Source organism: Grammomys surdaster, unplaced genomic scaffold (genome assembly GCF_004785775.1).
Source record: "Grammomys surdaster isolate TR1022 unplaced genomic scaffold, NIH_TR_1.0 172, whole genome shotgun sequence".
Classification (NCBI taxonomy): Eukaryota; Metazoa; Chordata; class Mammalia; order Rodentia; family Muridae; genus Grammomys; species Grammomys surdaster.
This window is the reverse complement of record NW_021604620.1, coordinates 326,230-343,689: the sequence shown is the minus strand read 5'-3', so window position 1 is coordinate 343,689 and position 17,460 is coordinate 326,230. Positions and strand designations below refer to the sequence as shown.

Here is a 17,460-nt window from a genome sequence, read left to right as displayed (position 1 = left end):
ATACATATACATATACATATACATATACATATACATATACATATACATATACATGTTCTTTTTGGAATCAGTGTCAAGCTAAATTTTTGCCAGGTGTGTAAAAAGAAGCTCCCTGAGATAGGTGTGGTAGTTTGTGACTATATTCTTTGTTGGTAGAGGCAGGAGGATCAGAAGTTTAGAGTCATCCTTGTCTATATAGCAAGAAACGGGATAGCCTGGACTACATGAGACCTGTTTCTAAAACCTCGAAAGCAATAGGAAGAGTAAAACATTTAATACTAAAATGTGTTTAAATTGGGCATAGACCATACTGCCTGGTAGCGTCACACTGGAGGATTTGGCCAGAGCCATTCTTCTCCCCGATATCACCACCACAGTTTCCCTCTCCCATCTGAGTCTTTCACACTAGTTTTTTTTTTTTTCAGAGACCTTCAGACAATTTGGAACCCACCCACCACTAACAAATAGCAGAAATAAGCAACAAGATGCTACTGAGTATGTGGGGGAGGGGCCATGAGCTGACTTACTACCCTGGTATTGTTCTTATTAGATCCAGCATCCTAGACCACCTTTAATCACGGGTAGAAAGGGGATGTTTGGGAATGGGGATTACTGTGAAGCCTGGGCCTACACAACACAAGGCAGCCTCATAAGACATAGGTTGTATAGGTCAAGTGACCTATACAAGCAGTCTCCCCCTCACCTGATCACCTAGCCCTCATCTGTTAGCCCAGCACCCACTCCACAAACAGGTATGTGCTCGCCCAGTGAAACTGGTAGTCTCAGGAGTAAGACTGCTGCCCAGAGCAGCACCTGGGAAAGTTGGATTCTGTTACCGGGTTGATGAAGTATTTCTGGGAACTCTCAGAAGACCTAGGCAAACATGCAGTCATTTTCCAGCAGCATGGGCTATGTCACGGGTTTCAGGGATGAGCCTAGTTATCTATGCTTTCCCTGTACTGATCTAGACTTCATTGAGCCATACATTTATAGAAGCAGAACCTTTCAGGATCCACTGAGAGAGCCTTGGGGAGACTGTCTCAGGAAGCCACGGTGGTCTGAACCCCGTTGTAGGCTGATATAGCACTGGAAAGATACAGGGAGGTCACTAATACGGAAACTCAAAGAGAGGGAGCATTACAGACCCAGGGGAAACTCCAAGGTTCTCCAAGCATCTCCTGTCCCAAGAATAACCCTCTGTGAGCAGACCTTTCCTCACAAAGCAATGGCTCTACTGAGCAATACTTACGGGAAGAGGAGAGGGCCTATCTTCCTCTGACTGCCTCTGAAGACTCAGATATGGTAGCTCTGGACACATACCTGCCCACTCTCCAGACGCAAGACATGGTCCAGAACGACCTCTTCTGAGTGTTTACCTTAATGGTGAATGGTGCAGAGGCTTGTTTCCCAGAAGTACCCATTCCCAAACACTTCTTTCCTTTTGGTAGGCTGTGTAGGGGTACACTGCTGAGTCACATTCCACATTCCTCTTCAAAAATGTGCCATTTACTGGTATGGGGTCAGGTGCTAGGATTTTAAAACATGCTTTCTAATGTGACAGATATAAAGCAATGCTGCTTGTGTGTCAACTGTATTTACATCTAATAAAGCAATGGGATAGTGCTTTCAGTATCTCCTAACAAGCATTTCTTTCTCAACAACTCATCCTTTCCTTTCTTGGTGGCCTTTGTGCCAAGAAGCCAGGACAAGAAGCAGAAGTAAGCCTCTGTCAGGGAGGTAGTGTTAATCAAAGGTGTTTCTTGTCTTGCTTTGAGTTTTGAAGTCAACGCAAAATCTTACAGCAAGACAAGAGACTCAAGAGCCAGACTTTCCAAAGAGAGTATATTCTTAAAACCCCAAGGCTCAGGTTTTTGTATGTCAAAAATCAAAGCTCTGAGAAATTGAATCATCACTGATGAGTCACCACAGAAGAGGGAAATTGGGAGACATGACAGAGACGTTTCTGCCCCGCAGGAAGGAGAGCAGATGTTCTGAGATCTGGAAATGAGGAAAGAAAACGTAGATCAGGGGCACATGTAAACTACGGTGTTTTCCCACCTGTCCATCAAAGTCAGAATCCCACATGTAAGGAAGGAGAGAAACATCTAAGGAATCCATGCTAGTACCCCTCTTCCCTGGGGTCTTCAAATCCTTCAGAGATGTTTGGATCAACATTGTGTCTGGTGTGTCCAGTGCATAGAGAGAAGATGGGAGAGTGGCGACACCAACACTAGTTAGTTAGTCGTGTGTAGGGTCATGTGAGATAAGGTGTATTTCCAGAAGTATGTGCTACTGGGATCCCACTGCCTGCTTGGGGGCTGGCTGGTGAGCTCACCAGGATATCACCATGGCTGGAGGAACAGTGACCATATAACACAGCTGCAAGATAGCGTTCAAGACCAGGGATCAGGTGACTTTCTCATGCCAGAGTCATGCCAGGAACGGAGGCATCAGTGAAACCCAGGTGAGGCCAAGGCTGACCGAAGGCAGCTTTACACAGCTACCCATGGCCAAGACGTGCAGACACTGTTTCCCCTACATTGGCTGCCATCTTGGGATATGAAAGGGAAAGGAAATTCGTTTCAGTGGAGAGACCCAGAAAGTCTGTGATTTTTTTTTTCCCCTCGAAGAGATGATGATTATTAACCAAAAGAGGCTAAGATATGATAATGGCGAGGTCAACATTTTGTTGGCTGTCATGGAAACGGCGCTCATGATGCTTCATCTGAGAAAATGCAACTCTCGTGGGGGGGGGGTTCTCTATAATAACACACATTATCTTTACAACATAACATGATTTCAGGAAACTTGGGGTAGAGAAGATATCATAAAGAAGGACATAAAAATGATCAAGTGTGTCATCTAGTGCCATAAATAACCACGATCAACATTCTTGTTAAAGCGGGTATATAGCAGCCCACGACTTTAATCCCATAACTCGGGAGGCAGAGGCAGGTGGATCTCAGTGAGTTTGAAGCCAGCGTGATCTACAGAGTGAGTTCCAGGATGGCAGGGCTACACAGATAGACTCTGTCAAAAAAAAAAAAATCAAACTAAAGCAAAAAAACCCCACTCTTGTCATTTCCCTCCAGTCTTTTTACTATCCCTCTTCTCTTCCCGTCTCTCCCTGTTGCTATAATTTCACACAACAGACTCGCTTGATGACAAGCTTATCTAATACTTAAAGCACTTTGTGGAGAGGATTAGCCACCCACCACTTTGTCTTACTTCGCCTTTTAATGATCAACAACTGTAAATATTAATCACGGCCAATAAGTAGAAAATATAAAAAGTTGGCAGATCTCCTTAGCTTGTTTACACACTGACTGAATCTGATCAGTTAGAACTCCCTAAACAATGACTAATCCCAGATGCATTCTCTCATGCTCCTTACATGTCTGATAATGTTGATACTACGAGACGGTGGTTTTTAAACTGAGGTGAACTGACACAGGAGCACCTACGAACATGCCAACAGTCCATCCGTGTCTCCACCCTCTTGTTCTTAGTCCGGGCCTCATTTTTCTCAGGCATGACTTCTGAGCCAGAGGACTCTATGTTGGCTGTGGCTGCTGAGGTGAGCAGTGGCCAAAAAAAATTTGGATGGGTTTTTGGCTTTTCAGTTTTTAAAAAAAATTAAAAAAAAAAAAAAGCCTGTGTCTTTTTCCCCAAGGGATATTTGTTCCAGATGTTGTTCACCCCGTCCAGCTTGCTATGTTCCCACTTTACTAGTAGAAGAAGATATTATTCTGATTTAAGGAGTGGAGAATCTCTTTTTTTTCTTTCCTTTTCTCCTTTTCTCTCCCCTGTATACATGCTTCCTTCCTTCCTTCCTTCCTTCCTTCCTTCCTTCCTTCCTCTCTCTCTCTCTCTTTCTTTCTTTCTTCTCTGTTTCTCTGTTTTTCTCTCTGATTTTTGCTTGTTTGTTTTGTCTAGGTTTTTTTTTTTGTTTTTTTGGTTTTTTTTTTGAGACAAGATCTCAGGCTGGCCATGAGCTCCTGAGTTAACGGAGGCTGGCTTTGAATTTCTTATTTTCCAGTATCTACCACTCAGGTGCTGGGATTACAGTTATGCACCACACACCTAATTTTTCTTTTCTGTCTTTTGTGCTGGGAATGGAATCCAGGGCCTTGGACATCGTAGGCAACCGTACAACCCCGACACACCTTCAACCCTGCAGTTTTCTGATGAATGTTTTGAAAAATGTCACATTTTCTCTTAATCGCACTTCATGGACATTTTGTGAGCCATTGGCTTTTCCTCGGTGCTGTTATTTGTAAATGTTAGTAGCAGAATTAGATACGGTTTACTAAGAAGTATCATATTTCTAAGGAGGGAGAAAGCCAGAGCTAGGGAAGTTGGAAGGTCAGTGGCGATATGCCCAAAGGGCTGTGACTTTTATCACACCCTCACACAGCACCAACTTTTTCCCAGCACGCTCCATTTGTTACCGTTTGGCGTTGGTCAGGAGGGCTTCCAGTCTTCCTGTCTGCCGACTGATTTCTTTTATCAGAGGATCACATAGCTCTCTTACGCCTTCCTCTCCATCTTACCCTATGGCCTCAGCTCTTTGCAGAGAACTGTGGCCCCAGGAACCCTTTTGGGAAGCTGAAGGATGTTCTTTTGTTCGCTAGAATACCTTCTTCTTTGTTGACAAGGACGGATGTTCCTGTTTTGGAGGAACAAAAAAGCGCTCTCTCTACTCTATTATGGGCTGGTGAGGAGGCTTTGGCTCCCCTGCAGCAGGAACCGGCTGGAATCCCAGTGCATCACAAGGAGTTTAGCCTGAAATTTCTGTAGCCTAGAATTTGGCGTACAAACTCAACACCATCATCTTAATGGCTGTATAATAATACTCCCTGGAATGGATGTCCCAAAAGCTACCTCACTATTGATTGTGTAGGTTTTATCTAATTTGTTGTCTATCAATGACTTCTATACTATTTTTTTCTGTAGTCACATCATCCAGAGACACCCTTTCCCAAATCAACAAAAATTTCAGAGTTAAACTGGGCTACAGATAAAATGAATTTAGTCAAGTAGAGAATATTCTGTTCAGCAGCTGCTGAATAGTCATTCTTCTCAGCAGCCTACACAAACTTTCTCTAAAATAGAGCACGTTTTAATAAAACAAGTCTTTAAAATACTCAAGTAGGGTTTTTAATGTCTTTTAAAATATCTTTAGTTCTTTGACAAGGTCATACATGTATATAATGTATCTTTAACTAATTCTTTGACAAGGTCATACATGTATATATTGTATTTTGATCATGTCTATCCCCTTCCTCACCCCATCCCCTGTTCCCTCTTATTTCCCTCCTACCCCTTATGGAGCGTGTCCTCCTACCAAGTCTCCCTCCTGCTTTCTTGTTGTTCTTTAATCTTGTCAGATCATAATGGAATAAAACTACACATCAATAGTAAGAAAAACTACAGAAACTACATAAGTCGATGGTGCGTGAACACACGGAAGAAGTCAGTAAGGGGATTTTCAAATGCTTAAACTTGAAAGAAAAGGAACCTTTGGGACGCACCAAAGGCAGTTGCAAGCGGGAAGTTCGCAGTTGTGCGCACATATTAAAGAATCACAAAGCACTCAAATAAATAACCCAGCGATGCATCTCATGGTCTTAGAAAAACAAGAACAAGCCAAGCACCAGATGAGTAGAAGAAAGAAATAATGAAAGTAAAAGCTGGACTGAGTACTATAGAGTCTTAAAGACAATACCAAAAGTCAATCAACAAAGAGCTGGTTCTTTGAAGAGATCAACAAGATTGAAAAACACTTAGCTAAACTGACCAAAGAAAGAATACACTAATAAATAAAATTAGAGATGAAAGGGGGAGGCATCAAATGGATTCTACTGAAATATGGAATATCATTAGGGAGTACTTTGAAAATCTATATTTTGAAACATTGGAAAATCTGAATGAAAGGGATAAATTCCTAGGCATGCACAACCAAAATTAAATCAAGAGCGCACAGGCAACTTACACAGATTTATAACCAACACTATTTGACACAGTAATAGAGTCTCTCGTAAAAGAAAAGTCCAGGACCAAACTATTGAATTCTACAAACCCGTGTGTGTGTGTGTGTGTGTGTGTGTGTGTGTGTGTTATAGTCACTATGGAGGACACAGGATTTTTTGCTGAAACTGGTTCTTTCCTTCTACCGTGTGGGTTCTAAACTCATGTCACCCAGCTTGATGGTAGGTACCTTTACCTACTGAGCCATCTTGTTGGCCCCCAACCCTTTAATGAAGTACTAATATACACATGCCTTAACGGATTCTAAACAATAGCAGGAGAAAGAATACCATAAAACTAATTTTAAAAAGCTAGTATCCATTCCCTTTACTCCAAAATAAAGACATAGCTAAAAAGGAAAATTATAGGACAATTTCCCGATGGACACAAGTGCAAAGATTATTTTTTTTAAATCATTACATTTATTTATTGTGTATGTGTGTGGGGGTCAAAGCAGGTGGGAGGCAATTCTCTCCTTTCGTCACTGGAGAATTCCAGGGATTGAACTCACGTCATCAGCCTTAGTGGCAAGCACCTTCAATCGCTGCACCATCTTGTCAGCCCCAAATCACACAGGTGTGAACTAAGAAGCACTTCTCATTTATGTTTTTGTTATTATGCTTAGGACTGGGGAATCCCTAGTCTGCTTGCCTCTGCTACACAAGCCTTCTAACGTTGAGCTACATTCCCCAGCCTGAAGTCAAATATTTTCACAAAAATACTTAAAAGCTGAATTCAATCACACATGAAAAATTTTACACCATGATTAAGATGGTTTCATTCCGGAGAATATAAGGATTGATCAACATATGCAAATCAATAATCCATAATCAATAATTCATCGTGTAGAGACTCTGGGACAAAAGTCTCATGATCATCTCAACAGATCTAGAAAAAGCTTCTGACAAAATTCAACATCCATTCATGTTAAATTCTCCACAGTTACTAGGAATATAAGGACCATACCTCAACCAATAAAGGCTCTGTATGACCAACCTATAGGCAACATTAGAGCAATAGGTGTGGTAGAAAATAAAAGACCTGAATCCTAAAGGGAGACGTCAAACAAGTCTGCAGATTCTATACTTTCAAATGAATGTTCAACCAGAAAACTTAGATCTGGAAAAAAAAAAAAAGATTAGCAAAGTAGCAGAATACAAGAACGACATTTAAAAAAAATCAGTGGTTTTCCTATAAACGAATAACATATCTTGAGAAAGAAATTGGAAGAATAATCTGATTCATAGTGGCCTTTAAAAATACCAGGTTTTAATTTGACCAAAACAGTCTTGGGATCCTGGGGAGGCGATTATCTAAAAACTTACCCTCCTCTGGTGGGTGTGTGTTTGAGCCTTGGTTGGGGTTAAGATGGTCCCTGAACCCCAGGGGCTGACGACATGTCCTTCCCATGGTCTGTGCCCGCCATGCTTCCCTGTCTTGTCCCATCTCTCAGCCCACCAATCATGAATTACCTGCATAAAGAGCTCAACGCAGCCCCTGCGACCAGAGACTTTCTCTGAGACAGTGATACATTTATTTTTAAATGTTAAAATGCAGTTTTGAGTGAGGGGGAGATGGAAGAGAAGAGGGATGGGGAGGGGGAGGGGAGGGAACAGAGGGAGGAGATAGAGACGGACTGACGGACTGACAGACTCTGTGGGTGCATTCAGGAACTGAGAATTTACTTTCACAGCTTAAGGGGGAAAAATAAAACCAGGGGCTGGAGAGACGGCTCAGTTGGTAAAAAGTTGAAGATCGGAATCCCATCCCCAGCACTCACATTAAAAACAAGAACCAATAATGAGAATGATACAGTGCTTATAATCTCACCACTGGGGAGGCAGAGCCAGGGGAATCCCTGCTGATCAGTGGCCCGCCAGTGCCAGCCTAGTCTAACCAGTAAGCTCTGGTCCCAGTGAGAGACTTTGTCTCAAAAACTGAAACGATCAGTTTCTGAGGAACAACGTCTATGGCTTCTGGCCTCCACACGGACAGGCACACACATGCACCACGCAAGATAAAAACAAAACAAAACCAGAATCCAAGGCGAGTCTAGAGTCATGGCTTCAATGACTGGAAAACAAGACTGGGGCTCCTTGAAAGGATGGACGGTTATGCATTCTTGGAGTACACTCACCCTGGACCCCAAGGGTCTTTTGCTGGGAAGTGACTAGAGGATGCTACCAGAGACCCCTTCTTGCAGGGCTTGCACCCTGCGCAGTTGGAGTCTGACTCTCGACTTGCACAGTGGGTCATCATTACTGAAATGACAGCCCTAATGCACCTCTTTCACTGGGCCATGAGAGCCAGCACCTGTCCATGGGCCAGAGTTTGGGCAACAGTGGGTGCTTGAGTCCCAGTGAAGGACTTTGCTGCCCTGAGTGGGAGCCGAGTTTCGGAGTAGCAAGCTATGAGAGCATAGGTGAGCCATGTCAACAGCACAGCCTGTTGGTGCTCCCCTTCGCCACCCTAAAGGAAGAGCTTCACAAGGCATAAGGCCCACACTTTGGCTGGCTTTTCCTAGCAGTTGCCATGAACCTACAGAGCAATTTGCTCGCTCCCTAGCAGACTTCGGTTAGGGTAGCCTGAACCTTCTGGAAAGAGCGCCACCTGGTGGGAGAACCCTATGGGATTTGTGCTTTGGCCCTCCCGTGGAAATCCTTTTAAGAAGAGGATGGGAGACGGGATGAGAGAGCACAGGGAGGGTAACTCGGCAAGGATGCTGTGTGTGTGGGGATTCTCAGGCCTTCTCACAGCTCCCTTACTTTAAGCTAGAGAGCTTGGGTGTCCATCAAACTCAGTATGGTTACTGGGAAACAAAACCCAGCTCTCTAGAAGACCACTGTGTAAACATTGAACCATCTCTCCAACCCTTCCTTCAATTCCTTTAACAAGGCTCTGAAACCACCACCACCCTGTCTCCAGTGTCTTTCTGTTCCCTAGGCAGAATCTCTACATTGTTAGTAAGCAGCTCATCTTGCAGCATGGCCATGAACTTCAGGTGGAGTCTGTGTTCCTGAAAGAGTCTGGAGAAGAAGTGACCCCTCTAGATCAGGTGCCTATCTCATGGTGTATGTGACCCTCCTTTTGTGGGGGTGGGAGGGAGATGCTTTACCCTTGGTACAGCAGTGGCAAGGCAGGTGCAGAGCAAGTGTCTCACGGCATTGCCAATCTGCTGGTGGCTTTGGCAAACCCCCAAATACTGTAGAGTTTCCTGTATCAAACAAATAACGGAGATCCAGGGCTTTTATTGGTGGCAAATGACAGGGACTTCTGACTTCCCTGGGGACAGCTGGTGTAACAGGGTCAGATGAGTCTCAGTGCAGGACTCTAGAACAAGGCTATCACCACCTGGGGCTTGTGGACAATGGGGAGGAGACACTTTAACAGGGCACCTTTGAGCATTGCTTCTCATGTTCGCACCCAAACATGAAGGGAACAGCGTACAAGAGCAACGTAAGGCCACAGCGAGTGCTGTGAACACCCTGCCCATCTAGATACCTGTCACAGAGGCTAGGAGGAATGAGGGCTGCTCACAGTCTTCAGGTGATCCCTTCTCTGGAGAGCAGGGCCCTACAGTGGTGAAGGTGTGGCCACTGAGGATACAAAAGGCCATCACTCTTGACTCACAGCAAGACAATGTGACGCCATCTATGCTCAACCTGGAACAGATCCCCTGTAGCTGAGGGACAGCTCTGACCCACTCCATCTCTGCTTAGTCATTCTTCTCCTGACTGCCCTCATAGGACACTTGTCTTCAGGTTCTGCATCTAGGACACCGAAGCTAAGTAGGGATCCATTACGATGACATCTGGATTGTGGTGAATACCTTGGTCCATCCTTGGCAATCCCTGAGCCTGTCCTGAACTCACTCCCATTGTGGGTGAGCCTCTGGGAGCCCTACCTGCAACACACCCAGCCTAACAGCTGGGTCCCAGGTCCACAGCTTTTACCTGTGGCAGGGCTTTGGATGCAACGTCCCGCCCATGTATTGTATCTCTGAATTAATTTTCATACTCACGGCATTAGATAAACTCAGACAATACAAGCTTCTCCGTGGTTATTACTTGAGGAGATGAATCACACTGGTGGTTCATTCTCCAGAGTTGTATTCTGTTCCTTATCAGGCTCATCTGAAATCTCACAAGGGAAAGCAAGAGGCATTCGGCAGGAGTCAGGGGAGTCACTCTGGGTTTGATGTGACTGGAGCTGAAGGCTGTAGGATGTGAAGGTTGTTCATTCTCTCCCATCCATTTCCAAACCCTGGGTCTTTGGCTTTCCACAGGTTTAAGCACCTCGTGAGGCTTACCTACACACTAGCTATAGAACATTTAAAAGTGTGTTTGATAGCACAATTCCAGTGGTATGAAGGTTAAGGCTAGAGGAGCTTTTCTGGGTTAGCCTGGGCTACAGAGTGAATTCTAGGCCAGCCTGGATGTCTTAAGAGACTGTTATGGATTGAATGGGAAGTGTCTGCCCCAACTCACCTACCCAGGCTTATGTGTTTTAATGCTTAGTCCCCAGTCAGTGGTGCTGTCTGGGTGGTGCTATCTGGGGGAAGTTGTGGAGCCTTTAGGAGTTGTGGGGTCAGACTGATGGAGCAGGTCCTGGGAGGATACACACATATAGCCCAGTTATAGTTCCCTCCATATCTGCATCCTGCCTAATGCAACATGAAGAGCCACCACAGGACTTCTGGCCATGGCTGTCCCACTGTGAGGGACCAAAGTCCCCTGAAACTGTGACCAAAATAAATCCAACTGTAAGTCATTTCTATCTTGTATTTTCTCTGGTGATAAGACAAGTCATTGATAGAGGGGCCTTGACTAAAAAATAAGTAATAAATAAAGGAAGCTATATATTATATAATTATATATGTTATTACATATTATTTATAATTACATATTATATACTTTATATTATGTAATCCATAATATATAATATATAATATATAATATATAATATATAATATATAATATATAATATATAATATATAATATATAATATATAATATATAATATATAATATATATTTGGCTTTTCAGATCCCATTACAGGTGGTTGTGAGCCACAATGTGGTTGCTGGGAATTGAACTCAGGACCTCTGGGAGAGCAGTCAGTGCTCTTAATTGCTTACCCATCTCTCCAGCCCATATTTGGCTTTTGAGACATAGTTTTTCTGTGTAGCCTGGCTGTCCTGGAACTTACTTTATAGACCAGGCTGGCCTTGAACTCAGAGAAGATTCACTTGCCTCTCTCACCCGAGTGCTAGAATTAAAGTTATGTGCCACCATGCCTAACAGAATAAATCTTTATATACCAGCCACCACAAGAATTCCTTTGCTACTTTTCCTGGACACAAGGCACTACCAGAGCTGCAGATGGGAAAAGCAGAAGCCCCTTAAGGAAGACCAGGCTGAAGAGGAGCACCCTGGAGAGGACAGACAGACTGGAGGCAGAAGATCCAGTAGCGAGTCACGGCAGGGAGAATGGAAAAGGCTCCACCGGGCAGTGGTGAAAGTCTAGCCAAAGTCTACCAGTTCTGTAGACCTGGAGGAGTCTGGGCTGCCAGCACCTGCCACCTCTTCCCTTTCCTTGTCCCCAAACAGAACCTTCCTCAGGGTGCTTCTTGTTAGGTCTCAGTCACAACTGTGAGAAAAGTGACCAGGCAGGCCTGACGTGAGATGGGTAGACGAGGCCTGCATGTTATGCAGCAAAGTGCTGGTCGAGGGTGGATTTCAGACACAGGCTGAAGACAGAGATCCACATGCAGGAGGCTTGCCAGGGAGGCCCTTGGGCTTTTACCTGTGGAAGAGAAAGAGTAGAAGGGAGAAGTCCAGGCTCTATGCTGTGGAGAGTCAGTCTTGAGGATCCAGGACCGGGAGGTAAAGGTCTGTGTCTCTATGTCTTAGGTTGATCACTCATTGGCAGTACCTGAGCTAGGCAGAACGATTTGGAGCCTGGTAGCTGTCTTCAGCTGAGGACACCAGTGGGCCTGGACTGCTCTGGTGGCAAATACAGAGAACTCTGCAGTGGACTTTAAACACGACAGTGGCTTGTCCCGAGGACTTGACTATATCATTGACAATCAAGCTGTCCCCAGGAGATGTAAAACTCTGAATTGGAAAGCTTCATGCATGCATGTCCGTGGGCTACAGAACCATTACCTCCTTTCCTGTCTGAGAGCTACAGAAACATCCCACTAGAGAAGACCCAGTGGGTGACTGTACCTAAAGCACAAGGGACTTGCAGGCTCTGTCCTCTTTCTCTACTAGCTTGTCCATCGATCCTCTCTCTCTCTCTCTCTCTCTATCTCTCTCTGCAGTCTCCACCAGCAATTCTTTAGTTTCCCCCATTTCATATTTATTTATATTTGACAGTGATTGAGTATTTTGCCTGCATGTATTTCAGCACATAGTGAGCACGCCTGGTGCCTGTAGCAAAACCCCCTGGAACTGGATTTATGGATGGTTATGAACTCTCGTACAGATGCTGGAAACTGAACCTGGGTCCTCTGTAAGAATACTAAGTGCTTTTCACTGCTGAGCCATTTCTCCAGACCCAATGTTAAAGGTGTGTGTGTGTGTGTGTGTGTGTGTGTGTGTGTGCACATGAGTGTGTCTGTGTGTCTGTGTTCCTGTCACATTTGTGGGAATGCTTGGGGAGTCAGAAGAGTATGTCAGACCTGTGAGCCACCCAACATGGGTGCTGGATACTCAGATTATCTCAAAAAGTAGTGAGCGCTCTTAATCACTCAGCCATCTCTTCAGTCCCATATGCTGATATTTTAAACCCATCTTTAAAATATATTCTTTGGGAAGATAAACCTAAATACTTATGTATGTGTAAATCAAGTACATACACATGTCAGAGTCCCATTAAGTGCCCAGGTGTCTTATTTAATACAGCCTGGCTTCTTTGGGTTTGTAGCTGTACAAATTAGCCAATGGCAGGGTAGGCCAACAGAGGAGCAGACCTTGAATGGCTAGCTCTGTATTCTCCTAGGAAAGGAAGCTTCTAGCAATAAAAGAACACATCATGGAGGCAGAAGTCTCGGGTTTCATCTCACTTCTCCCCTAGCTGTATGATTATAGGTAAGAAGCCGAGGTTCTCTGAATATTAATTTCTGTCTTAGAAAAAGAGTGTGTGTGTGCGTGTGTGTGTATACTATGCCAAAAATACTCATTGTGCCCCATGGGATTACAAGCACTATGATACTAAAACTGATCAAAATTAGTACTTATTGCTTTTCTCTGGTAATTATCAGATCCTGAAAGGAGTGACGTTCCCACCCTACCTGGTTTAGTGGCATGTAAAGATTACCAGTGATCTGAGCAGACATGCATCACAGTGGTCCCTGAGCATCTTCAGTGTCCTGACTAGGAAACAGAGAAAGACCTCCCTCTACCCTCAAGGCCTGGCTTCTGCCAGAGGCATCCCTGGACCACAAGGAGGCAGAAGGGCAGCCAAAGCCATGAAGCCATCATAGCCTCTCAGACTCCTGAGAAGAAAGCATCTTACTTAACTTGATAGAGACCTCAAGATAAACAGAGACGCCATGAAGGTGAAGATTCCCTTCTGCAAACACACAGCACATCGCAAACTTGAAATGCACTTGGATCCCTTAGGGAGTTATACCTTATTGGGTTCTAACTTCTGTGGCCTTAAGTGGGTCCATCTCCAGCTGAGGCTGATGTTGCTGGCCCAAGAACCGTATTTTGAGAACTGTTAATTCTAGAACAAGTTTAATGTTTCACAAGCATGTATGAGATAGAGCAAAGGGAAGCATCTTTATTTTGACAAGGTCTCATTATGTAATCCAGGTAGCCTTCAACTGCGTCAGGTTCCCTAATGCTGGGGTTACAGTACTTAAACGCGTTAAATTGACTTTTATATTAAGCTGCATAAGGACCTTTGCTCTGCAGAAAACTCAAAGAATCTGAATCTATCAGGTAACAGACACAAGAAACAAAAAACAGCCACAGAAACAAGGAATGAAGAAACCCTGCGATCAACAGCTATTTGTTACCTTTTAGCAAGAACCTCGTTAATGCTACATAAGTCTCAGAATTTGATACTGGCATTTGAAACATGCCATTTGCTTAAATGACCAAACGAAATGCAATCTATGTCTTACAAGCAGCCATTTCCAGGGCTCAGAAGATGGCTCGGTAAAGTGCAGGCTCAGTAAAGCTCAGGCAGGAGGACCTGAGTTCAGATCTCCAACATCCCTGTGAAAAGTCATTTTTAGTGGTGTATACTTATAATCTCGGTGCGAGGGAGACAGGGACAGGAGGATGCTGACCAGCCAGTCTAGCCTTCTTTGTGTTCAGAGACAGACCAAGATAAAAATTAAAGTGGAGAGTGACTGGAGAAAGCACTTGCCTCTGACTCCCCCACACAGGTGCACTCAGGAGTGAGTGGGCACACGCAGGAACATGTACATAAGACTGTCTATTCACCATACCTACTGAGGCAGTTCTGTGAAAGACAACTTCGCTCACAGAACTATTTATTGATTTTCCTGGACACCATGTGTAAACAAACTATGCCAAGCACTGTGTGCCTCTGCCCCGAAGGAAGGACATACGTGTTCTGGGGCCCAGTGAACCGATAGGCAATCCCATTGGAACCATTCTGAAAGTGATTTCACCTGTCCTAGCCAGGAAGACAGATGGCGCCTCTCTTTTCAGGAATTTCTTCATGATTCATTTGCATCTTGGATCCCTTTCCCAAAAGCAAATAAAGGAAACATACACATTTCTGGAGGAAAATGTCTGTATTAAAAGCCAGAAAACCACATTAATACAAGAAGAAACGCCCACCAGGCCAGGTCACTGAATATATCGACTTGGAAAAGATTCATAAAGTTCTTTTGTAAGCAATAACAATAAATCCGTGTCAAATCTTCCCTTGCCCCCCCACCCTTTAAAAAAACAAACAAGAAACTTCAAGTACAACTACATTCAGATACAAAGAGCTCCTGTTACCGCAGCTTTAGCAGTTGAATCTTTTTGTTTTGTATTTTTTTTTACTAAAACTTTCATTTAAAACAGTTATTAAATATATAAAACAAATACACAGGATCTGGTCACTTTCTGCCATAAATAAAGGGCATGTGGGCGCAGGGAGGGGTGCCGCAGGGGAAAGAGTCCGTTTCCCTCGTGTCCTCGAGTCACGCGTGGATCCCACCCCTTCAGCCCGAGAGCTTGCCCTTGCTTTTCTGAACCAGAACCTCAGCACAAACCTCCCTTTCCCACCTCATTTGGGCCTCTCTGCGGTCCCCTCCCGGGAAAAGGACGGACACTAAGGACAGCACGAAGCGCACCTTCCGCGTCTTCGGCGAGGAAGGCGCGTGCGAGCGCCTGCACAGCGCGGACGCGGGGCAGCAGGGGTCACTTGGGAGTCACCCCCGAGGTGACGGCCGCGGCAGCGGCGGCTGCAGCAGCAGCGGCGGCGGCGGCGGCGGTAGTCCCCGCGGGTACGGCTGCGGGAGCGGCCGCGGGGGCGCCGGCGGTGGTCCGACGCTGCTCCATGCCGTTGGGCAGGAAGCCGGCAATGATGGGCACCGGCCAGATGAGGGCGGCCACGCTCCACACCACGATGACCAGGGTCATGAAGCAGGCCACCAGCGTGGACTCGATGGGCTTGCGGTTCAGCCGCCAGCCTGGCTCGCCCTGCAGCTCCTCCAGGCTGAAGTCCAGGCAGCAGAAGTGACGAGGCTCACCCTGCAGCCACAGCGACCCGGGCTCGGCCGCCGGGTAGGCAGGCAGTGCGGTGGGAGCCCCGGCGGGAGCCCGCAGGCGGCCGCGCACCCAGCCGCAGCCCACGCACAGGCGCAGGTCTTGCTGCGCGCCGCCGGCCGCCAGCCCCAGATGCTCGATGAGCAGCGGCGGCCCGACGCGGTGGAAGGCGGCGGCGAAGAAGGCGCGGCCGTGCGCGTTGGTCGAGAAGAGCAGCAGGTCGCACTGCAAGCCCAGCGGGCGGCCCCAGCGCACGAGCAGCGAGCTCAGCATCTGTCGTTGCACGCTGATGTTGCAGGGCGCCGCCGGAGCCTCCTCTGGGCCCGCGCGCTCTGGGGGCGCCGATGCCGCCGATGCCAGCAGACGTGGGGCGGAGTGTTCGCCGGTGAAGGTCGCGTTGGCCGAGGCGTTTGGGGGCGTCCCGGCAAGGCCGGGCGCACCCGTGGCCCCGCCGTGCGCCGGCGACAGCGGGCAGGCGGCGGCCAGTAGCGCGGCGAGAAGGGGCAGCATGGCCTGTGGCGAGCGCCTACGCGCGCGGGGCGGGCGGCGGCTGCATGGCGCGCGGGCGACCGTCCGGTTAGGGAACCGTGGGGCCTGGAAGGCCGAGGCGGATCTCTGCCAGCGTGTTGGGACGACACCGGCTCACAGACCGCGGGGGCCTCTGCAGACTCGGCTCGTCGAGGTTCCGCCGCTCCCAGAACTGGGGCCCTTGGACGGCCGGGAGGCTCTGCTGGCCCGCGGCGAAACGAGAGAGGATTCCCCTGCTCAGCTCCGCCTTCCGCGCGCCCCGCCCCCGGCTCACCGGTTGCGGGGACTTGGGGAGGGCGGGGCTCCACTCGTAGGGGCGGGAACTGGAGACCTGCGGAACGAGGCGGTGCGTGGGGCGGAGCGAGGGGAGCCCCGGGGGGCGGGAAGCCCAGAGCGAGTCCAAGAGCCGAGACAGTCCCTTTGTCACGCCCCAGGAGAGCCTGGGAAGTCTCTCCTTCGAGCTCGTCAGTGCCACCTTTCTGCATAGGAGAAACTGAGAAGGGAGAATGTCTCTGGGCTATCTCAGGAGCCAGAGACAGGACTCTTGTACCGTTCTGCTGAGTTCAGAAGGATACAGATCTGGAGTCTGGCTGGTTTTAATGTGTCACCAGCACAATAGATACATTTGGTATTCTTACAGGAAGAGAACGCCTAAAAACTTCCAAGAGCTCTGAAGTTTTGGTGTTGGTTGGGGCAATGGGAATGCAAATCCCCCAAGTCGGATGCTTGAGGGTCCTCACTGAGAGTCCTACTTACAGGTGACACGTATGCAGGACACCTGCAGTCTAGTGTGCACATAGACACCCAAGATTTGCGTGTTAGAGTCCATGAATGTCAGAGTCTTCTGGGATGTATATTGTGGGGAGGTGGAGCTGTCAAGAGTAATTTAATAGGATACAATTTATATTAAGAAGCCTACCTGTGGCCGGGTAGTGGTGGCGCACGCCTTTAATCCCAGCACTTGGGAGGCAGAGGCAGGTGGATTTCTGAGTTCGAGGCCAGCCTGGTCTACAGAGTGAGTTCCAGGACAGCCAGGGCTACACAGAGAAACTCTGTCTCGAAAAAAAAAACCCAAAAAAAAACAAAAAACAAAAACAAAGGAGAAGAAGAAGAAGAAGGAGAAGGAGAAGGAGAAGGAGAAGGAGAAGGAGAAGGAGAAG

The 17,460-nt window shown here is 46.8% G+C and overlaps 1 protein-coding gene across 1 annotated transcript; it reads right to left on the bottom strand.

Moving 5' to 3' along the window:
- Positions 1-14,793: 14,793 nt before the first annotated feature.
- On the bottom strand, positions 14,794-16,520 carry Tmem158 (transmembrane protein 158). Its single transcript, XM_028767444.1, has one exon. It carries the CDS (start codon positions 16,280-16,282, stop codon positions 15,425-15,427), a length of 858 nt encoding a protein of 285 aa, XP_028623277.1. The 5' UTR covers positions 16,283-16,520; the 3' UTR covers positions 14,794-15,424.
- Between the last annotated feature and the right edge of the window lie 940 nt (positions 16,521-17,460).

Coding starts and splice junctions, on each gene's coding strand:
- Tmem158 (XM_028767444.1), bottom strand. CDS start 16,282: ATGCTGCCCCTTCTCGCCGCGCTACTGGCCGCCGCCTGCCCGCTGTCG.